The following is a 24,904-nucleotide window of genomic DNA, read 5'->3' as shown; positions in this document are numbered from 1 at the left end:
TAAAGAGCTTTGGCAAATTTCTATGTGGTCAACTTTGTCTTGACTGTATTGCAAGGCCCCTCCCAAAACTGATCCACGCATTTGAACGTTGAGAATCTCATTTTTCTGATTTTGTCATATGTTCCCTTATGCCAACGTCCATATTCTTCACGGGGTTGGAAGATTCTGTCTTGTGCGTTTTTATTTCAGCAATAGTCAAGACAGAGTTTGAAGGAGTTTATGACCAGGTAGGATCACTAAAATTTCATTAACTGAGTCAATTTGTAAACTCTGTCTTAGTTTCATCTTTACTTGGTATGTAGTTCATAATCAACCACAACTTGCCTATTCATCATATTTAACTTATGCTAATTCTGGATGTTTACGTACAGGATAGAGAGTGTTCAGTATTTGCTTAGCTGGATCTTGTAATCGTAAAAATTCTTCTGTTTAAACTGTGGAATCTTCTTGCTTTATTCTTCTAACAAATAACTGGAATTTTAAATTTTATCTACTTTATTCAAAAGTTACATCCCTGCTGAAATCATAGCAATATTCAAGATCCAAAAAATGTAACTAGCATACAACACGATTATTTTATGTTAAAACCCTGTACCAAACAGGTGCCTTGACACTTTCACAAATTTTAGATTTCACACATTGTAAGACAATTGACAACTTAACTTTTCTCTGTGTCGTGTCACAGAGAAAGAGATATCTTCTCACAGGTCTCCTATCACCTGATGACTGTTTTTTGATTTACTCTACCCATTATCATATTATTTTATTCACTATGATGGTATCCTGCACTGCAGATCTCATGCATTTCCTAGTTTTCGCAGTATTGCAGCTCTGGAGACAGATATTGCTTCTGTTCAAAGGTAGGTATTAGATCAAAGCACTGCATGTACTGTCATATCCAGTTGTAAATGGCAGTGGACAATTCAACAACTAATGGAGATGGAGGTTCCCCAAATATACTCATCCTCAAAGAAGAGGGAACATACACTTGTAGCCATCTATTGCCAGAAGTGCTACGTTGATGATCCCTCACAGGCTACTCCTGAGACTGCCATTATTTTAGATATCTACCTCCAACAATTTGACTCACTACACAAGTGATGATGGAACAACTCAAGGCACTGGATGCAGGAAGACACTGGGCCCTTACAATGACCTGGCTAAAGTACTGAAGAGCCACACTCCCAGCCAAGCTGTTGCAGTACAGCTAAAATATTAGTAATATAGAAATTTCCCAAATATGTTCTGCCCACCAAAGGCAAGACAAATTTGATCTGACTAATATCTATCCCATCAACAGAAGTTGCTGGAAAAGCTCAGCAGGTCTGGCAGCATCTGTGAAGAAAAATCAGAGTTAATGTTTCAGGTCCAGTGACCCTCCCTCAGAACACAGTTTTTGTTCTTGATTTACAGCAGCCACAGTTCTTTTGGTTTTACCTATCCCATCAATCTGCTCTTGCTCATCATCAAATGGACAGAGGATGTCCATACATGGCAACAGTCAATGTTCAGTTTGGATTCTGCAAAGACCATTGGGCTGCTGACCTCAACATGGTCTTGGTCCAGACATGGTCAAAAGAGTTGAATTTCAAAATGTGAAGCAAGAGTCTCTGCCCTCGACATCAAGGCCACATTTGATTAAATGTGGTATCAAACTGCCCCAACAAAACTGGCATTAATGCGAATCAGGGTGTAAATTCCACTGATTGGAGTTATAGCAAGCACAAGGAAGACACTGGGGGCAATCATCCAGTCATAATTACAGAAGGATATTAGGGTAATACCTTGATTCAAACATCTTCAGCAGCTTTGTCAATGCTGTTTCCTTTATTACTAGGTTGGAAGTGGGGATTAATGCTAATGATTGAGTAGCAACACATTTGTGACTCCTCAGATATTAAAGCAGTCCATGTACACATGCATCAAGACATAGATAAGATTCAGGCTTGGGTTTTTTTCAATTAATCTGTTCACAGAATGTGGACATTGCCAGCTGGGACAGTATTTATTCCCCATTGCAAATTGCTCTTGAGAAGATGGTGGTGAGCTGCAATCTTGAACTGCTGCAGTCCAATGTGGGTAGGAGAAAGTGGTGTTAAAAGGGAGTTCCAGGTCTTTGACCCAGCAACAGCAAAGAAAAGACAATAAAGTTTCATGTCAGGATAGTGTGGGTTGGAGGGGAACTTGAGGGTGATGAAATCCTTGTGCAACTGCTGTCCTTGTCCTTCTAAAAATGATAAGTAGCGAGTAATAATCATGCCATACAAGTGCCAGGTAATGACCATCTCCAAAAAGGGAGAATCTGACCTCTTCCCCTTGACATTTCCATTGATAAATATTCTCACTCTCAACATCCTGAGGGTGACCATTGGCTAGAAATTGAACTGGACCAGATGTATACGTACTTACATTACAAAAGCAGATCAGAGGCTAGGAATTTTGCAGTAACTAACTTATCTCTTCCTTCACTATTCATCATCTACAAGTCAGGAATTTGTCTGAATGTATAAAATGTCCAACAACATTCAAGAAGCTTGACACCATCCAGGACAAAGCAACCCGCTTGACTGTTCCCCATTATCCAATTGAAACACTCGCACCCTCTGCCACAGGTGGATCATCTACCAATGATTCTCCAATTCCAGGCATGGAGTTGTGGATGCAAGCAGAAGAAAAATTCCTAAGTGCGTTTGCCTTTGGTTAGCTGATGTGATCAGGTATGGATTGCTAAGCACCAGTTGGTTAGGCAGAGTTCAGACATACTTTTCTGGTCAGGGTTTTACGTCAGCAGTCACAGCTTCAAAACTCCAGCACACTGATTATTTGGTCCCAATGCACCCAGTTCTCTCCCAATTAGCCTTTAATTAACAAATAACCATTACATATTCCCTAGTTCCATTTTGCTTCAGGCATCTGTGCCAGACCCTACTAGATGGATGGTGATGGTTATGAGTCAGTGGCCTTGGTCCAGATCTTTGTTCTACCTGTTACAGGGACAAAGCAAAAGTGCAGATTTAAAATGTAAAACAGTATACAATCTATTTGTTTGTGTCTGTTGGGGCTAGGGCACTTGGTAGCCTCCTTGCTTTTCAAAAAATGCCATGGAATCCTTTTTACACTCACTTCAAAAGCTATGGTTCGACATTTCAGCACCTCCAATAATGCAGTACTCCCTCAGAATTGCACTGCTCAGAATTATCTGTCTAGAGGATTAAGTTCTGCAGTGAGTCTTGAAGAAAACGTCAACAAACTAAAGAACATTTTCTACCTCATTACCCAGAGTTACCAAGGTCAAATGTAGCAATGGCCCATTCACTGAGACAGGTCTGAGTTTCAGTTTCCAGAGTGTGCTACAATTGGTCTCCTGGAATATTTCTGGGTAGATGGGTGGAGGACAGGGGTGTGGTGATGAGTGTGTGTGGAAAACTACATAGGCATGTAGTGGATCACGTTGTATTTTCAAAAGAGTAAAGAAACAATTTGGGGAAAATAAATTATTGAGTTGCATTTATGTTAAAAAAAAGTGATTTTCTTAATCCAAATCTCAGCCTGATTTACCCAATGAGTTGCATAAGAAATGCTATAAAATTGTACAGTACACTTACCTTTCTCCCGCTTTAGGCCAGGATTGGCTATTAACCAGGATCGTGATGAAGAAAAAGTGGCAGCAACACAAAATTCTCCACCAGCAGCCTTGCTTGGTGAAATCTGTGGGGCTGATCTGGACTTGCTTTTACTGAAAAACAACAAAAGACACTTCATAAAACAGCTGGCACTTAGTTTCACTTCTCCCACCTGCCTGTTCTCAAACAATTCCCCAGTCACATGCCCTGCTGCACAGCAACATTTCAATCAGATGAACACCTAAAAGTTCAAATACAAAACTGCTGCTGCTGCTGAGCACGAAGAACAATTTGAGATGGTCACCTCATCAACGGGACAAACAATTTGTCGACAGAGAATAAAGTTTCTGATGATCGTTGTTGGCATCATTGTTTTACAAAAGGACAACTGGACAGTAATTCATTCATTAACTGAAAACTCACAGCCAAATTCACTGCACTATAATTGGAAATATTCCTGTTGCTGGATTAGGTTATCAAGGGTAGAACTGTTTCAAGGATTGCTCTGGAAGATCCAGTAAGAATTGTAATGATGAAAATTCTACATTATTTCAGAGCTGTGTATGAATAATCCCGTAGAAACATATTTTGAATCCCCATTATTGTAAATTTCATAAGCCAAACTAATACTCCAAGTGAACATACATATAAGGTATCAGTATGCTGAAATAAGCATATACAAACTTAAAACAGAGTTCAAGTCTATTATATTTCATGAATACACAGACCAGAATGTCGGGGGCCTGAATAACATGGGCTTTGACAAGATTTGTGGCAGATGTGCGCAAGATATCCAGTTAAGTCTAGCTCAATGTTGGGAGTAACTTGCTGCATCATTTACGCATCTATTGAGGCAAGCTTCTCACTCGGCAGCAGTGAGTTACCTATTAAGGAGGAATTATTGCTTGATAACCACTATATTAACTGCACATCTTGCCTCAGTATTCGCAACTTCTTACTAAACTCACCAAACAAACTAGATGCCGAGAATTCTTGACAGGCAAGCCAGAGAGGGTACCTGGTGACTTCAGCTTACCGTTGATAAGAAGACCCTCCTTGCGGCTCAGCACGAAACAGCATCTCAGAACACAAACCATGGACACCAGTTGCATGCAACCCTCATCCACAAACACTGGCATCTGAGATTTGACAACACCTCGGGATCTCTCCAATCTACCTGTGGGACACTTAGGAGGGACCTCACAGTCAGACAGTCTGTCCAGATAACCTAAGGGGAAATGGAGTTTCAGGGATGGGAGTCGGGGAGAGACAAGTGGGGCCACTTCTGTCGGAAGGAGTGTTGAGAATGTACTTGTGGAGATTGGGGGCTGCAGGCTGAGGGGACAATGTGAAGGAAGACAACGATATTTGTAAGACCAATGCACTGTACAGGTCACAGACCTGCTGGTCCCCTAATCCCACACTGGTTCACACATTTCTGACCACTTAATTCATACCATCACATTTGGCCACAGAAGCCAAGGAAAGAATAGGGATATTTTCCTACATGGTGCCAGGAGAACCAATTGTTCGACGTATGCCTTGCTCATCTTGCTTTCACATACTGCAGCAGTCTCTCAACATAGACATTGATCCATGGTACATCATGTTTAGATATGCTGGCACAAAACCATATGGTGACACAGAAACTCAAACAGATGTAGTGCAAAACCAATCAATTTATACAAATATGAAACTTCATCCGTGCCTTCAAAAGTATTTTTTTTATTTCTTTTTCCCCTCCAACTACATCTTGGTGTTGTCCCAGGTTCCATTGCTGGTAAGAGGGAACTTGCTTGGCAGTGGAGCCTTTTGGCCCTGGAGATTTAGTTGGGCATTTGTGTCGAGTTGTCCCAGATATACTGAGATGTACTTGAGGCAAGTGGGATTCTCCTTGGCTTGAATATCAGAGGGGCAGGTAGGGCGGAAGTGGAGGCCCAGCCACCTCTAGAGTGTCCTGAGCAGAAATGTCTGAGGGGCCCATTTGTGTGGTCCCTCCTCTAGTTAGCTACCTCCTTGCCTTGGGAGAAAGAGTCATCTAGAGTGCACACCAGGTTCCTGTCTCCCTGTTGACAGGCCTTCCATCCTAAGGCCCAATGGCTGAGTGACAGAGTGCAAGCCATGTGCACCCTGAGGGTGTTGGACCTGACTCTCCAATGGCAGCCGCCATCCTGTCCATGGAGTCAGCTAGACAATTGTACGCTTGAGGCAGCTGGGTCCCCAAAGCATGGCTAGACTCCTTTAGCCTGTCTGCTGCTCCTGTTCCTCCTTAATCACATGGACAAAGTCTCTGATTGCCAACATCGCAGGTCCTCTCCTGCCTGGGGCTGAGCAAGTGTCTGGTCTCCGTCAGTCTTCTGAGTGCAGCAGCCTTGGCCATTTCTTCCTCAAGCAGCTATGGAATTGTTGCAGTGAGGTGCTCACAGGCTTGTGCTCCCAAATTTTTTATCCTGGCATTCCCACCAAGGTATCAATAATTGAGCTAGAGGAGCTATGCAGGGGACAACCTTGCCAATGCTTGGTCTGAGATCAGTACACACTTCCTTAGAGTTTCAGGAAGTAGTTTCCGTAGGACCAGGTTAATTTTCTGCCACTGGTACCTACAAGACACAAAAGACATAAGGTGTACTGGCAAACATCAAGTGCTCCTCATGTGACAAGCCCTCCATCCCTGGAAACATTTTTGTAAACCTCCTTTAGACCCCCTCCACAGCCAGTACATCCTTCCTTACATATGGGGCCCAAAACTGCACACAATATTCCAAATGCAGTCTGACCAGAGCCTTATACAGCCTCAGCAGTACATCCCTGCTCTTGTGATCAAACCCTAACAATGAATGCTAACAATGCATTTGCCTTCGTAACTGTCAACTGAAAATGCATGCTAACTTTAACAGAATCCTGCACTAGGACTCTCAACTCACTTTGTGCTTCAGATTTCTGAAGCCACCCCTATTTAGATAATAGTCTACGCTTCTATTTTTCCTACCAAAGTGCATAACTTTACATTTCACCACATTGCATTTCATCTATCACATTTTTGCTCACTCTCCTAGCCTGTCCAAGACCTTCTGCAGTCTCCTAAACTTTTCCTGTCATTCCATCTATCTTTGTGTCATCTACAAATTTAATATATTGGACATAAAACTTTAACTCTCATCTCTCTCTATTGATGCTGGCAGACTTGCTGAGTTTCACCAGCACTTTCTGTTTTTGTGTCACTTCTCAATCATCTCTTCCATAGAACAGGTCCTCAGGTAAAGTTGTAATTTCTCAATTCAGGTATTATTCTGGTAAATCTTTTTTGCGCCTTACTGTGTCTCCACACTCTAATGTACTATGGAATCCAAACTATACATTTTACACAAAATTTGTGAAGAGTGTGACAACACTACGGCTTTAGAAGGTGTCTTTTGTCCTGTCTTGTTTTATGAAGAAAGGTCGAGACAGGGATATTGAGCAGTCAGCTCAAAGACAATAAATTAAACAGCTTATAAAATCTTGGGATTTTTATTTAATAAAGTTGGAATAATAGAAACTGCCTGAATGGGTGGGGTCAAGCTCCCACAGAATCAGGATTTTTAGTTTTAGCATTCTGCACTTGTGGGGGTCTTGAAGCTGAATGTGGAAGCTCTTATTCCTCTCTCTGTTACAGCTAAAAGCTGAGGTTCTCTTCCTACTGCTAGAATTACATATGAGACTATCTAGTTCATTCAATTTGCCTTTGCCAAGGATGTGTTTATAGGATATTACTATATTGGAACAGTTAATTAGTAGTAGTTAATATGTTTATTATTTTGTTAAGCATTTCAATAGAGTTTTGGGTAAACCAATTCTTTTCTTTTCTTTTTATTTGTCTGTATTTTAACTGTAGTGTAAAAATAAAGTGTATTTTGTTTAATGTTGAGTAGTTTGATCAATTGAATTGCATCTGGAAATCAATGAATTACATTTATGTTTAAAACAAAAAAATGTTTGGGTCTAGACTATCTTCTGAATATATTTTGAGGGGGTCTGGTCTGGTACAAAACAACAATTTTACAAAGCGTGCATTTTGTTTGAAGGTTTGCCTATCAACAAGGTTCACCCTTGTAGACATGTGGCGTGTAGGCAAGATGGCGGCAGGGTAAGTTGCTCCATTTAGAGCTCCACTCTGCTCACCAGTTCTCTTTCTCTTTCTTTCTTTGTCCTTCATTTTTTTCCGTTCTCTTTCTCTCTGCAGTAATTCAATCCCCTTCCACTCCTTTTAACTACCTACCTAAGCAGTCAGGAAGGAGCTGAGTCACGATCAGAAACCTTGTGGCAGGAGCTGAATGCACGGACTGTGTCCTGTAGTGACGGCGGATCTAGCATGGGCTGGAGTGATAGCAGCAGATCAACAGCAGGCCGGTGAGGGAGCGCCAGTGAGAGTGGGCCAGTGAGGCAGTGCCGGCGAGAGCAAGCCGGTGAGACAGCTGTGTGGGCTGGTGAGGCAGTGGTGGCGAGACGGTGGTGGCGAGACGGTGGTGGTGAGAGCAAGCCGGTGAGACAGCTGGGAGCGGGCTGGTGAGGCAGTGGTGGCGAGATGGTGGTGGTGAGAGCAAGTGGTGAGGCAGCTGGGAGCGGGCCGGTGAGGCAGCGGCGGCGAGCTCGGGCTAGTGAGGCAGAGCAGGACTCTGGCGGAGGCATGGTGAGGGCTGAAAAGCTCTGAGTGGGACTGCGGCAGTGGAAAGGAAAGTTAGACTCTCCTAAGTTATCTTTTTTCCTCTTATCTTATTCTAAGTTAATGTGAATGGCGCCATGTATGCATGGTGAAGGTACACACTTTGCATTGTATTTTTACAATGAATACACGTGACAAAAATGATGCAATCAATTCATCCCACGAAGATCAATGACCGACGTATAGTCGAAATGTAATTATTGTCAATTTTACCCTCTCAATACGTAAAGCATAATTTGTTTAGTTTGAAAAGAAATCCAGGAATCTGACAGTAGTTTCTGAGTTAAACTTTCACACTTGCATTTGCTAACAGATTTCCACACCTCACAAATCACAGTATGTTCACAGTGACCTGCACATGGCAGGTTTAACCAGCGATAATAAAAACACTCATTGCGAGCTAAGAGGGCTTTCAATGGACTGATTTAAACCCAGAAGTAGAATGTGCAGTAATAAATAAGACTGAATGTATCGCCACAAAGAAGTCAAGATCTTAAATGAAATGTGATCAAAAGTTGTGGGTTTATTGCCAAGTTGTTAATATATTGAAGCTGATACAAGCACGCTTGGCATTTGCACTTTTAGAAGCTGAATATAGTTCCGATAATTCTGAATTTAGTTCTACATAAGTTCAATATCCAACCAAGTTTGCTTTTCACTTAAAATTTATTCAAGACCTCAAGTAGTTTAATGTACTGGTTGCAACCACTTTACAAATCCCAGTGTTGTCTGCTGCTTATACCCGCTACCACAGTTAGTGCTTCAGGTTGATCAATAGGTAGAACTCAATGTATCAAATATTCTCCCTCAGACAGGAGCAACCTCAAATTGATGGCTCCAGTGGCCCCTGACATACTGGTTATCCTTGCCAGAGAAAGGTCTTTAGCATGGATAGACCTGTGAAGAACAGAAATTAACAGTGGAAAAGGGAAAGTCATGTGTGGCAACTTCAGACAGCATTAAATTGCAACCACAACCTTAGAGCCAGGTTTCACTGTCAGGAATTTGTAAATTCAATTTATTGGAATTCCTAAACTCATACTGGAATTTTTAGCAGGATCAATCTCACTCTAGGTTCATTTGATTGTTTTCCTACTGCCAGGTTACACACAAAACAAAAACTTCACCTCTAAGCAGAAAGCAGCAGGAAGAGGAGTGAGTGATGTGGTAAAGGTTTTCATTTTTGAGTCCAGGGCTCAAATCCAGGTGTTTCTAATAAGATAAAACCTCTTCCGTGTGTTCAATTTAAGAACCATGAGTTTAGGTGTTACAACCGTGTTCTCAGTGGGCATTGCCTCACCTGTACAAAAATATTATTAACCTAATGGTACAGTAATTACTAACTGACACAAATAACGTAATTGACAGAGCGCAAAGGAATGCAAAATAGAATAACGGTATACTGATGCAGCAATGAGTGCCCTTAGTGGCTGGAGCATACTCTTGTACCAGGGTGGATAGAATATGATCTAAATCTAAGTATGCACTGATCATATGTGCATTATATATAGTATTATCACATGGGAATTTGGATGTTTAAATTAGAGGCAGATGGACCTTGGTTTTGGCCCCGTGAAGATAACTTTTTTTTTTAACAAAATGAGGCCATAAATCATTTGAGATAGTGACCTTATAACGTTATTTTCAAGAAAGACGTATTTCAATCAAGTGCCTGGTAGGGTACCTGTGAAGTTAATTAATGAAATGTTTGTATTGCTGAGTTTATGATAAAGAGAGAAAACGGACCAAGAGCCACTGGTTTAGTTTGAACTTCAGTTCAGAAGACTCACGAGTTAGGTTCAAGAAAACGCAACTCTCCAAGCTGTAGGAGTTTGTGTGTAAGCTTTAAAGTTGTTAGAACTGAAAGAACAGAACAGAAGTAATGGAAAGATATCATAAAACTGTCTCTGCATTCAAGAAGGATAACTGGCAAGAGTGAATCAAATAAGAAGTTAAAGAGTCAAGACAGGAATGATTTTCCCTGGGATTGAATATCAAGAAAAGAATTTCCCAGGAAACAATTTGAAAGTTTATTTTGCTGTTTATGTTAAGATCTTTCTGTACTGTCATAGGTATCCTTGCTTCTTTCAAATAATACACTTTTGTGCTAAAGAAGATTGGCAGCATTGTGTGAATATGTTCAGTAACTAAACACCACAGTAACCAAATGCAAAAATTAAACTTATCTATCAAGCCTGATTTCACTCTGGGTTCTGAATTGACCAGTATTACCATCTGATTGAATCATAAAAGTGCTGGATACTGTATCAAGATCAAGTTTGAAAGCATTCTATTCCTCACCTTCATGTACAATGTCACCTTAAAGTGGTGGAATAACTTCAGATTGTTGTGATAAAACAAAAAAAAACTGTGGATAATGGAGAACTGAAACAAAAGCAGGAAGTGCCAGAGAAACTCAACAGATCTGGCAGCATCTGTGAAGAGAAAAGGCAGAGTTATTGTTTTGAATCCAGTGATGAAGAGTCACTGGACTAACTAATGGAGTCACCAGTTCACAACTAAAGAAGGCTACTGGATCTGAAACTCTGCTTTCTCTCCCCAGATGCTGCCAGACCTGCTGAGTTTCTCCAGCAATATCTGTTTTTGTTTCAGATTTCCAGCATCTGCAGTTCTTTGTTTTTGTGAATTCTTATTACTACCAGACAGGGTGACGGCACTTGGAGTACAGCATACATTTCGGCTCCTACATTTAAGGAGGAATATATTGGCATTGGAAGCAGTTCAAATGAGATTCACTCAATTGCTTCCTGGGATGATGTGGTTGACTAATCAAAATCATTAGAGTTTAGAAGAATGAGGGGTGATTGTTTTGAAAATTACAAGTATCTGTGGAGGCTTGAGCAGCTGGTTCCACTGGTGGGGCAATCTCAAACTTGGAGAGACAGTTAGAGAACAAAGGGACATTCATTTAAAACGTGCAAAGGAATTTCTTCTCCCAGAGGTAATCAATGTCTGGAATTCTCTGCCCCAGAGTTGTGGAGGTTAGATCATCTAATTATATTTAAAGACGAGGCAGATAGATTTTTGAAATATTGAGCAGTTGAAGGACATGACGTGCTGGCTCGAAAGAGGAGTTGACCCCTGGGGCAGATTACTCACGATCTGATAAAATGAGCTTCCTTCTCCACTTTGGTTGCACTATGACGTTTGTCATCATCCTTTGCCTGCTCCACGAATGACATGGAAGTCTATCTTGCAGGCCAAACTGTATTGGCATGGCCAACTAGAAGTCAAGCAGACTCTTCAATACTCAACTGGGTAAACAAAAGTGTTCAAAAGAAATGAAATGAGAACTAATAGCCTGATGAATTTTCTCCTGGTTTGTTTGCAGGAATTTTTTTGAAGATTGGTCTTCAATCTCTAGATTCCTGTGTGGAAAAACAGATTGCACTAACCTGCAGTAAATTCAGCAATGCAGTGCTGGCTGACTGACCCTTTAAAATTGTCATGATTTGAGATTCTGGAAAAAGACATCATACAATTTCTATCATAGATTTTTCAGTGCTTCAATGTCCAACTCCAATAATTAGTACTTAAGTGGTCAGAGGAATGGTTGGAATGGCATGCTATTATTTTCAAACACTAAAAAACTGTCCAGCTACAAGAGGAAATGGTGTTATTAGTATAAAAAGGTTAAGAGACAGTTTCCTGCAAAGGTCACAGCAGAAATGATTGCTGATAATGATTGGAATCATGAATTACAACTAAAAAGTGATGGCAGATGTGTTGCAGAGTTTCACTTAAGGAGGGGAAAGGGAAAGAAATCAATGGTTAATGTAGATTTAAGGATGAAAAGTGAATGAAAGGGAATAAACTGTCATCATGTTTCAACCATTGAAAATGAGGGGGGAAACTACAAATGAAAAGGACAGAAGTTTAACTTTCAAAACTTCAAAAATAAACAACATGCTCTTTCCTCAGTCAAAACAATAATCACTCAGAAAGTCCTCTGTGACAGGATATCTCATTCAAAATTGTCAGGATCTTTCCTCAGGAAATACAGTGTATCTAAGTTTACCACATGCCAAATAGTCTGTTCAAGATTATAAAATCCCTACGATGTGAAAGGAGGCCATTTGACATATCAAGTCCATGCCAACTGTCCAAAGAGCATCCCACCCTGTCCCTGTAACCCTGCATTTCCCACGGCCAATTCACTAGTCCACACATCCCAGGACACAATGGGCAATTTAGCATGGCCAATCCACCTAACCTGCATATCTTTGGACAGGAGGAGGAAACTCATACAGACATAGGGAGAACATGCAAACTTCACACAGCCACCCGAGGCTGGAACTGAACCCGGGTCGCTGGCGCTGCGAGGCAGCGGTGCTAACCACTGAGTCACCATGCCACCTCAGATGTTGGCAGGTTTTTGGCAGCTGATACATTTTCAGCCATTTTACCTGTTATCCTTCTCTGTTTGACATTATTAATCTTATAAATGTCACTATATCCATTCACTTTATAACTTCAAACACCTCAACTATATCTCCCACAAGCATACATTTTACACTCATTCTCTAAAGCTATATTTGCAACTAAGATTTCAATGTGGTTTACACTATTACTCTCCTTGGAAAACTACCTGAAAGCTCAGTGCCCACTGCCTCAGATGAGCATTAGAAAAAGGAAGAGGAGTCAACCAATTGGCCCCTCAAGCCTGCTCTCATAGGATCATGGCCGATTCAACATTCCTCAAGTCCACTTTTCTGCATTTTCCCCATAACTCTTGATTCCCCAACTGATAAAGAATCTATCAATCTCAGCTTTAAATATACACAACAACTCTGCTCCCACAACTGTCCATGGCAAGGAGTTCCAAAGATTCACAACCCTCTAACGGAAGAAATTCCTCCTCATCTCAGTCTTAAATTGGTGTCCAAATCTGAGACTATGCCTCCTGGTTCTGGACTCTCCAATGAGGGGGAACATCCTCTTAGCACTTACTCTGTTAAACTCCTTAGGAATCCTGTATCTTTCACTGAGATCACCTCTCACTCTATTAAACTCCAGTGAAAGGAATCCCAACCTGTTTAGCTATTACTCACAAGACAATCCTTCCATACTAGGGATCATCCTCTTGAACGTTCTCTGAACTACCTGTAATGAAACAGACCCTTCCTGAAGAAGTGTCCAGACCTGAAACGTCAGCTTTCCTGCTCCTCTGATGCTGCTTGCCCTGCTGTGTTCATCCAGCTCTACACCTTGTTATCTCTAATGAAATGATACCTTTTCTTAAATAACAAGACCAAAACTGCTCTCAGTACTCCAGATTTGGTCTCATCAACACCTTATACAGTTGCAGTAAGACTTCCCTACTCTTATATCCCAACCCCCTTGATGTAAGGGCAAAGATTCCATTAGTCTTCCTGATTACCTGCTACACCTACTAGATTTCTGTGTTTTACACACAAGTACCTCCAAGTCCCTTGTGTTGCAGCTTTCTGAAGTTTTCCTCCATATAAATAATATTCTGTTCTTTTGTTCTCCCTTCCAAAATGAACAACTTCACATTTTCCCATTTTATACTCCATTTGCCAACTTTTTAAGAGTCAGAGTTATACAGCATGGAAACAGTCTTTTTGGTCCAACTTGTCCATGCCGACCAGATATCTCAAATTAATCTAGTCCCATTTGCCAGCATTTGACCCATATCCTTCTAAACCCTTCCTATTCATGTACCATACTTTGCCTTTTGAATATTGCAATTGTACCAGCCTCCACAACTTCCTCTGGCAGCTCATTCCATAGACACAAATCTGTGTGAAAAAAGTTACCCCATCGGTCCCTTTTATATCTTTTCTGTCTCATCTTAAACCTATGCCCTCTAGTTTTGGATTCCCCTACCCTGGGAAAAAATACCTTGGCTATTCACCCTATCCATGCTCCTCATGATTTTATAAACCTCTGTAAGGTCACCCCTCAGCCTCCGATGCTCCAAGGAAAATAGCCTCAGACTCTTCAGCTTCTCGCTACACCTTAAATCCTCTAACCCTGGCTACACCCTCATAAATCTATTCTGTACCCTTTCAAGTTTCATAACATCTTTCCTATAGCAGGGAGACCAGAATTGAATGCAGTATTCCAAAAGTGGCCTAACCAATGTCCTGTACAGGTACAACATGACATCCCAACTCCTATACACAATGCACTGACCAATAAAGGCAAATGTACCAAAATGCCTTCTTCACTTTCCACTGACTTCTGTATTTTCTGTAAATTTGGCTACAGTACATAAATTTCCTTTCTTCAAGTTATTAATATATTTGTAAACAACTTTGGTGCCAACACTAATACCTGTGGAACTCCACTGGTCATGAGTCACCAACCTGAAAAATAACCCTTTATCCCCACTTGCCGATTAGCCGATTATCTATCAATACCAATATACTACCTCCAACACTGTTGGCTCTTATATTATGGCTTAACCTTTTGTGAGGTATTTTGACAAACGCCTTTTGCAAATCCAAATCACAACATCTACTGGTTTCCCACTATCCATTCTGGTTGAAACTTCCTCAAAAATGAATTAGTCAGATAGAATTTCCCTTTGATGAAGCCATGCTGACTCTGCTTGATTAGATTATGATTTTATGTATGTTCTGCTACTGCTTCCTTAATAAGTGATTCCAATATTTTTCCAACAAGAATATTAGGCTAATCTACCTAAAGGTGCCCCCTTTTTGCCTCCATCCCATTTTGAATTGAGGTGTCACATTGGCAGCTTTCAAATCCTCTGGTACTTCTCCAGAATCCAAGGATTTTTGGAAAACTACAACCAATGCATCCACTATCTCTGTAGCTACCTCTTTTAGGATCCGAGGATGCAAGCCATCAGTGCCAGGATGCCTGCAGCCCCATTGGTTGTCTAATACTACTTCTGTAGTGGTGGTGATGGTACTTCATTCCTCCCCCATATTCTTTATTATTAATGGAATGTTTGAAACAATATTCATGGTGAGGTCTGATGCAAATTGTCTAATTCCTCTTCTATTTTCTTGTTCAAGGATAATAATTAATGCAGGTAATACGTTTAATTGTTTAAAAACATATTTCAACAAATGAGGAATCAAGGTAAGAAAATTTAACACTTATAGCAATTTGGCAAAATTCATTTTGGTTGTGGTGCACCAGGCAAGTGTATTCCAGGCTGATGAGTACTTTTCAGGATTTAGATGTTTCCTTCAGTGTTGGGGAATAAAGACTCAAAAGGTCTCATCAGTAGCATTTGTGATAGCATAAAATGAGTCATTTGTGACTTACCTATCTTTAGTCTCTCTCAGGATGTTCAATTTGCTTCTGGATAGTATCCCCTCCACTGAAGCATGAGTAATCCTAATACAACTGGACCTAAATTTGCTTGCATGTCTCATCCCCAAATTCAAACACAAGACTATTCCTGGATGATTGCTTAAATATTCAATAAAGGCTAATTGACCGAAAATAAACCCACATACTTCTATGCAATCTCTAAAAACCATTCAAAACAAAAAAAGTCCTGCCTTTTTCAGATTGAATTTACTAACTAGAAATAAAATATCACAGAACTGTTATGATGCAGATGGAGGCTATTCGGCCAATTATGCCTACAGTTTTATTACCTAGTGCCAATCTCCTGCCATTTCCCCATATGCCTGCGTATCAAATCTATCCAAATAATCCTCCAATGCCTTCTTGAATGCCTCAGTTGAACCTGCCTCCAATGCATTCCATACCTTAACAAATCACTAAGTGAAAAAGTTTCTTCATTTGCACATCACTTTAAATCTATGCTCCCTCGTTCTTTTTTATGAGCAGGAACAGCTTTTCTCTAACTATGCTACCAAACCTGCTCACGATTTTGAAAATTTCTATTAAATCTTTTCTCAGCCTTCTCTTCTCTAAGGAGAAGAGTCTCACCTTCTTCAATCAATCTTCATAACTGAAGTTTCTCATTCTGGAAACCATTCTTGTGAAGTAATACTGCATTCTCTCCAATGCAAACATATATTTCCTATAATGTGGCACCCAAAAGTGTACACAATGCTCCAGCTGATGTCTAACAGGTGTTTTGGACAAGCTCAATGTTACATCGTTACTCTTGTACGCTATACCCTCTCATAAAGCCAACAACACCGTATTAACTATCCTGCTACCTCCAATGATCTATATGCATATACATACAGGTCTCTCTATTCCTGTACACCCTTTAGAATTGTACCTCCTTTTTTATATTGCCTTTCAATGGGGTGGTGATGGCCTAGTGATATTATCACTGGACTGTTAATTCAGAGACAAGCAATGTTCTTGTTCTGGGGACCTGGGTTCAAATCCTAGTAGATGGTAGAATTTGAATTCAATAAAAATCTAGAATTAAGAGTCAAATGATGGCCTCTGTGTGTAAATCCACTTTTTGGTCTCTGATCAACCTTGCTCCTCTTTAACTACTGTCTTACTGTTTGTACCCCTGTGGAAGATTTTGGGATTTTCCTTTACGCTAGCTGCTAGTCTTTTCTCATAGTTCCTTTTTGCTTCTCTTGTTTGTTATCTCATCTCCCCTTTACGCCTTTAGTATTCTTGTTGGTTCTCAATTGTATTTTCTGCCTTATACCTGTCAGAAGCTCACTTTTTCTTTCTCGTGTTGATTCCTACCTCTTTGTCATCAAGAACTCTGGATTTGTTTGTCTTCCCTCTTCCATTAAAGGGAATATACCCTGACTGTACCCGAACCATCTGCTCCTTGAAGGTAGCCTATTGTTCAGTTACTGTTTGTCCCACCAACCTCTTATTCTAATTAATCTTGCTTAGCTCTGTTCTTGCCCCATTTAAGCCAGTCCTTTGATTTATCTTACTCTGGATTACTGTCATTCTTATTGTTATTTCTCCAAAACCTTCCTGAACCTTATGATACAATGATCACTGTCTCTTAAATGTTCTCCCACTGACACATGATCAACTTGACCCACTTCATTTCTAAGGACCAGGTACAACAATGCATCTTTTCTTGTTGGACTGGACACATATAGCTTTTGGAAACAGAAGTTTTAATGATAAAACAAGATTCTGATGAAGGGTCTAGGCCTGAAATGTCAGCCTCCCGGCTCCTATGATGCTGCTTGGCCTGCTGTGTTCATCCAGCTCTACACCTTGTTATCTCAGATATTCCAGCATCTGCAGTTCCTACTATCTCTTCGTTTACATAGCACCTTTTGTGATCGCAGAATGTCCCAAAATAGTTGATAAACAACTAAGTATATAGAAGTGCAAGGAATCTTGTAATGGAGGAATCCCATCAGCTAATTTGCACACATCAAGTACTCATGAACAGCAATGTGACAATGATCAGATTTTTTTTAACGAAAACTGAAAGAACTGTGGATGCTGTAAATCAGAAGCAAAAGCAGAATTTGCTGGAAAAGCTCAGTTGGAAGGGTCACCGGACCTGAAATGTTAATTCTGATTTCTCTTCACAGATGCTGCCAGACCTGCTGAGCTTTTCCAGTAAATTCTGTTTTTGTATCTGTTTTAATGATGTTGGTTGAGGAACAAGATACTAGCAAAATCTCACCTGCTTTTTAAAAATAATGCCACAGGCATTTCATCTGATGACATTTCCAACAGTGCTGCACTTCCTCAACACGGCATAGGATTGTCAACCTAGATAATAAAGTGTCAGTTGGCTCATTTGTGCTCAACCCACTTTGTTAGAATGAGCAGAAAGGAAGGACTTTGTCAACTGGTAGACATTCTAGATGTGAATTTGTACATGGTGCTGCAACTCTCAGTTCAATCCATGGAACTTGGGCTTGCAGGCAGAGCTAAGACCAGTGAAGGATTCCTCAGGAACCTAATCACTTCAAGAGCTTCTTAAGCCAGACCAGACAATCACTGGACGAAATGAGCTATTCACGTCAAGGAGGTTTTTCTTTTAATTGAAAGAAAGAATCTAGAAAATGTAAATTATTCACCACAGAACAGTTGCAGCGTGGTTGAGATGTTACCACACCCTACATGGACATAAAATAAAACTGCAACTCAGTGTCAGAACTAAATTTCTGAAAGCTATTTTAAACATCTTTTAAAATTCTGGAAAATTACACAGTATTATCAAAAAATAAAAGCCCATTAATCTGGGACATTTGTGGCACAGCCTGCACACAAACATCAAACACACTTAATGTATACCTCAGACATGATCTAATAACAGACATTAGTGATGAGCAGCTTGATTTTTTAACAATACAACAATACGTCACGGCAAACTAAATCACTAACAGATGCACAGGGGGGCATGCAGTCTGACACTCTGCTGCAGTAATTGATTGGACACACGGAGTGTGGGCAATATGATATACAACTTATTGATACTGCGGCCATGCAGAAGTGGTTAATTGCATTCTATAATAGAGTTAGTGATTGTTGGAAAGAGTCCTTCTACCCATGTGATCAGTCCAGTATTGAAAATATGTAAAACACCAAACCATGCCTGTCATGATACAATTATCAAATACTTGATGGCTATAAGAGTTAACTATTAAAGCTTATAAATTTATTTTAATATCCAGTTTATCAACAAGACTTCTCAACTTGAACCATTCAATTTGAATATGTTTTAAATTTGTCAAGTGGTTTCCTTTCAGTTAAATTGCATAAAATGTCAGCTTAGTTTTGTTGGTAGCACTCTCATCTTTGAATTATAAGGAGGAACATTAAAATCCCACTCGAAGTAATCAAGCACAAATCTAGGATGACATTACGGTGTAGTACTGAGGGAATATTGCTTTGTTGGGGGTGCCATCTTTCAAAATAAAACATCAAATTGGAGTTCTGTTTCCTATTCAGGAAGATGCAAAAAATTACAAGGCGCTATTAAAACACTTCTGAAAATGTGCTGTTTACCTTTTTGCTGTTTCTAGGATCTCATGCCACACTTTCATAAAGAACAACAGATAATACAGTTCTGAAGAATTCTTTGACTGCAAAGCACTTTGGGATGTTCCAAGAAAATGAAAGATGTTCTGTTATTATCTTGGTGTGATTTTGCCTCCAAATGTTTAAAGTGGGAACCATAAACTCAACAAGTTGGATGTTTTTCTGTTCTCAAATCTCATCAGCAAATTGAGTATAAGAAAGTTTAAATGAGATGAGACCAGATGAGGCTTCCTTATTGAAAAATGTGATTTTTATACAGAAGAGAGAGTTTTACATTATTTTGTATGGGGGTGAAAATAACAAAATTTCCTTTTCAACCTGAATACAATATTCTACATCTTAATGATTTATGAATTGTGTGTGAAGTAAAATAAAGGATGATTAGTCTAAACAATGCACTCAACCCATGCTACGTGTTACCAAGCTTCAGCTATATTTTCTCCTTCGGTTTTTAGATTCCAATTCTCCTCATCAATAAATCCATCTTCAATTCTTGGAGGTTTGACCTATGCACTGTTTGCAAAGCATTCAAATTAAACTTCTGCCTACTTAATGTTAACCTGTTCAGAGGAAACATAAAAAGGGACCTTATATGAATGCGTTAACAAATAGTATTCTAAATGCACAGGAAATTAACTTGTTCAATAAGCTTGAGTGGATCACAGATTGCTGAACATGAAAGGCCTCACTAATTGATAAAGAAAATTTGATATCCACACCAGTTAATCCAGTGAAACCAAATGAAAAATGGAAAAAACTGCAAAGGGTAGAAATCTGAAAAAAAGCTGAAATTGCTTGAAATCCACTACATAGCAGTCAGCAAGAGAAAAGACAAACTGAAAAATGGCTAAGCATTTTACCCTCATGCTTCGATCCTTGCTTATTTTGGCAAATTGCACTTGGGAGAAAGAGTAAAAACCAAACATGTAACGTCTGTTTGTTCTTCACAGAAGTTACCTGCTTTGCTGTATAATTCTAACAATTTCTGTACTTGTTTCAGTAAGGTCAGACTGATTCTTCAATGGGTCTCATTCAGTACACATTCATACCTGATATTTTAACCAAATAGTCTGAGCTCTTGTACCATCTGAATTTAAGCATTACATTGAAATGGATATTTTCATGCTTCAATCTTCTTACACTTTTATTTGCAGTGAAGTGCGCAAGCTTCCTGATCAATAGGTTTACTTTTTGTTTTGTCTGAAACTATATGCTACAAAATTTAATATTGAGCATTATCAACATGTATACATGTATTAGCATGCAAAACCACTTTTCCTGTGACACATTCTATAATTGAGTTGTGGTGTGAAAGTATTTGCACATTTTCAGTAGATTCATTTAAAAACAAAATCAGGAAACATCCAGAAACAGAAATTTATATGTGATGCTGGTAAAAGGGTGTGAAACAGCACAAACCACAAAAAAATGATAATAAAGCAATAAAAAAAAATTAAACAATGAAATAACAGAAGTCATCAAAAGGATCAGGCTGTTCATGAGTCAAGGCACCAAATACCAGAAACTGATTGGAATCCTTTGTTAAATATAGCTGTGGCCACAGGACATGTTCAGTTATGATCAAGACACACACAAGAACACAAATTTATCATAAAGTTAAGCCAAGTTTTTTCAAGATAGAACTTCAAGGTCCAAGGTGAACAAAAGCATCAGACAGACAGCATCATTACTTTGAACTAGATTGCCACTCCTTAACAGTTGCTAGAAAATTCTGGAACTCTCTTCCCAATAGTAGGGCAGCACGGTAGCTCAGTGGTTAGCACTGTTGCCTCACAGCACCAGGGACCTGTTTGTGTGGATTTTGCATGTTCTCCCTATGTCTGCATGGGTTTCCTCCCACAGTCCAAAGGTATGTAGGTTAGGTCGACTGGCCATGCCAAATTGCTTGCAGTGTCCAGGAACGTACGGAGATAGGGTGGGAGGGTCGGTGAGGACTCAGTGGGCTGAATGGCCTGCGACCGCACAGTAGGGATTCTATGAATAGCACCCAAGAACCGCAGTGACTCAAAAGGGGAGCTCAGCACCATTTTCACCAATGCAATTAGGGATAGGCAATAAATGCTAGCCTAGCCAGTGATGCTCATATGCCATCAATGAATTTTTTAAAAATTCAGTAAAATCAATTTGCTCTTATTGACTTACATTTGCATTTTTATCATTTATTTATTTTCTCCATTTCAGTTTTTTTTGTGTAACACATTGCTCCCTAGTGTGAGCCAACAGCATCCGGTTCTATCTAGGCTGGTTCCTCTAGGCTTTTGAGGAGACCATTAAAATGCAATGGTGCAAATGACTTCCCAATATTTTCTCTCTATCTTCTCTTGATGTCTCCTCTGAATTCTGAACTACAATGAAACTTCTTCCCTGATAGCAGCTCAGCATCTTTGCTTATGATCACCAGCAGCTTCTCACTGTGTCAAGATTATAGGCTGACACACAATCTGCTAAGTTATCAATAAGAAGTGTTGCTCTGGGTTTTCAGTGAAGTTCCTATTCTCTGGTACATGGTTGCCTGTGTGGAAGCAAAACTCTAAACCTGAATAATTATAATCCAAACATTTTTGCCAAATTAGCTTGTAATCTCAGGCTAATATCCCTCACCACATGGGTACAATCAAAAACATCTTCACCTAGTAGATAAAGGTTCCTTCACTTTGGTCATGTCCAGCTTTCATTGATATTATTCACCTTTTATTCCTGTGTTTACAAGGTAGTAGAGTTGATAGGATAAGTTAAGGTAATTCTCCATTGGCAGCTGAGGTGAGCAATTTGGAGTTGTAGAGTTAGTTCTAATTGAAGCAATTAAGAAAATACATAGGGTCCAAATAAAACATTATTGACTTGGTCCCAAGATGTAAAGTGCATTCTCTACAGGATACATTTAAGCTCCTCTTCAGAATGGTATAAGTTCAAGAAATGCCACCTTCTTTCCAACCCACTCTAACAAGGAAATATTTGTCCTCTGTCAAGAGTCAAATTCATAGCATTGAGCACACTGTATCCATATTATTAATTCATCGATCCTATACTAAAAGGGATAGTGGTTCAGAAACGTACATTTTTGAATGTATCATTAAATCTCCAACCTGCTCTCCTTTAGGGCATAGGTGCCCAGGATTGACAGGTTTTGACAGTTATTTAACTCTGCCCATCAAATGCAACATGGTTTATAACTCCTTTAAACTGCAATTTGGTCATTGTGCAATGTTCTCCATGCAGTAAGTTCCTATTGGACAATATTGTCTTCAGGATTTTGGAAGAGAAAGTGGTGCAAGAAAAAGTAGTGTCTTTGCAAGGGTTAAGGGTTAAGAATTCTTCAGATCACCTTCATATGTTCAGAAAATAATGTTATAGTAGCATTGTGAAAGGTATCAGGTTAAGGTGACCTTCTCCTCTCACAATGAACTTGTTTAGGGCTGAGGGGAGGCAAGAAACAATTTGAAAATAAGGAATAACTAATATAGGATAACCCAGGATGGCAGTGTTGTTGCTAGAGTTGTATGGAGTGAACAGGTTTGTGCCATGTGAAGACTGGGATCACATGATACTGTATAGCATCACATACCAGCACAGGTTCTCCAGGCTGGCATGTAAAGTGACATACCAAAAGCCTAGGGACACTTCAGAAAACTTACAACATGGGGACTCACTGACTTCACAAGAGAAATATTCAAAACTAAAACAGAAACTATTGTAAAATCTCAGCAGGTCTGGCCGCATCTGTGGAGAGAAATTAGAGTTAACGTTTGTGATCCTTCTTCAGAACTGATGGCAGTTGGGAAGAGGATAGTTTTATATAAAAACAGAATGTATAAAAACAGAAAATGAGGTGGTCGGGGAGGGATAAAGAGTAAAGGATAGGTGGAGATAGAGCCCAAAGAGACAGAAAAACATTTGCACAGTCAAAGGAATGGTTAAAGGTCATTCTAGGGGAATGAATAGCTATTAATAGGGATTATGAGTGACTGACAACGGGTAGCTTCATTCCTCCAATGTAGAGGAGACCACATTGTGAGCAGTGAATACAGTAGACTAGATTGAATGAAGTGCAGGTGTTACACCTTCTGAGATTGCAGAGGAAGATGCTGTGAGGCTGTAGGGATATATTGGGAATGAAGGAGGAATGAACCAGGGTATCCCAGAAAGAATGGTCCTTGTGGAAGGCTGGCAAGGGAGGAGAGGGGAATATGTGTCTGGTGCCGGCATCCTGCCGCAAGTGGCAGAAATGGCAGTTAAAGACCCTCCGGATGTGGATCTTGGTGGAATGGTAGGTGAGGACAAGGGAAACCCTATAACTGTTGTGGGAGGGAACATAGGGGGTGAGGGCTGAAGTGGGGGAGATGGGTCAGAACCAGCTGAGGGCCCTGTCAATTCAGGTGCAGGGGAATTCTTGGTTGTTGAAGAAGGGGGACATTTCAGAAGCCGGCTTATAGAAGTTGGCATCATCAGAGCAGATGCAACGGAGACAGAGGAACTGGGAGAATGGAATAGAGTTTTTACAGGAAGCAGGATGTGAGGATGTATAATAAACTGGTGGAGTCGATGGGTTTGTAGTGGATATTGGTGGTCAGTCTATCCCAGAAATGGAAACAGAGATGTCGAGGAAGGGAAGGGAGAAGTCAGAGATGAGGGTGATAGCAAGATGAAACAGGAAGAAAAATAGATAATTTTTTCCAATTCCGAATGAGACAGGGAAACAGCACCAATGATGTCATCAATATACCAGAGAAAGATTTGTGGGTGAAGGCTGGAATCAGACTGGAACAAGGAATGTTTCATGGAACCCATAAAGAGACAGAAAAAGCGGGGTCCATGAGGGTACCCATGGCCACTCCTTTGACCTGAAGAAAATGAGAGGAGTTAAGAGAGAAATTGTTCAGGGTGAGAACAAACTCGGAGGACGGTGGTGGTTAACGGGGATGCTTCAGGCCTTTTATCCAGGAAGAAGCATACAGCCCTAAGACCATCCTGGTGGGGGATGGGCATGTAAAGGGATTACACGTCCATAGTAAAGAGGAGGTGGCTGCAACCTGTGAACAGGAAATTATGAAACTAATGTGAAGCATCAGAGGATTTGCAGATGTAAGTGGAAGGGAACTGGCCAAGGGGAGAAAAGATCGAGATGAAGCTGGAAGAGATTAGTTCCATGGGGCACGAACAGGCAGAAATAATGTGGGCTGCCCGGGCAGACCTGTCTGTGGATTTTGAGAAGGAGAGGGAAGCGGGCTGTGTGGGGTTGGGAAACCATGAGCTTGGAGGCAGTGGAGGGGAGATCACTAGATGAAATAATGTTAGTAACCATTGTGGACACAATGGCCCATGGTGGAGTCATGGTCTGGGGGTGATACAAAGTGGAATCAGAGGTGGTGTTCAGCGTCTCCAATGTAGAGGTCAGTACACCAGACAACAACAGCACCACCCTTGTCGCAGGCTTAATTACAAAGTTGGGGTTGGATTTGAAATAGCTGAAGCAACAGTGCAGAAGAATTTTATTCCATTCCTAAACCATGCTATACTTGTCCCAGGAGAGCTTGATGAGACAATATAGAAGGGGCTTTAATCCATATCTAAAAACTGGAACTGCGGATGCTGTAAATCAGGAACAAAAACAAAATTGCTGGAA

At 40.3% G+C, this 24,904-nt stretch overlaps 1 protein-coding gene across 1 annotated transcript in view; it reads right to left on the bottom strand.

Moving 5' to 3' along the window:
* The window catches only part of bcas3 (BCAS3 microtubule associated cell migration factor), a 1,061,909-nt gene that overhangs the window by 465,264 nt on the left and 571,741 nt on the right, over positions 1–24,904 (bottom strand). The window contains exon 17 of the mRNA XM_048612335.1: positions 3,606–3,736. Within this exon, the coding sequence (XP_048468292.1) occupies positions 3,606–3,736 (131 nt within the window). The remainder of the gene's footprint in view (positions 1–3,605; positions 3,737–24,904) is intronic.

This window comes from Rhincodon typus, chromosome 26 (assembly GCF_021869965.1).
Source record: "Rhincodon typus isolate 14 chromosome 26, sRhiTyp1.1, whole genome shotgun sequence".
NCBI lineage: Eukaryota > Metazoa > Chordata > Chondrichthyes > Orectolobiformes > Rhincodontidae > Rhincodon > Rhincodon typus.
This window is presented reverse-complemented; position numbering and strand designations above follow the sequence as displayed.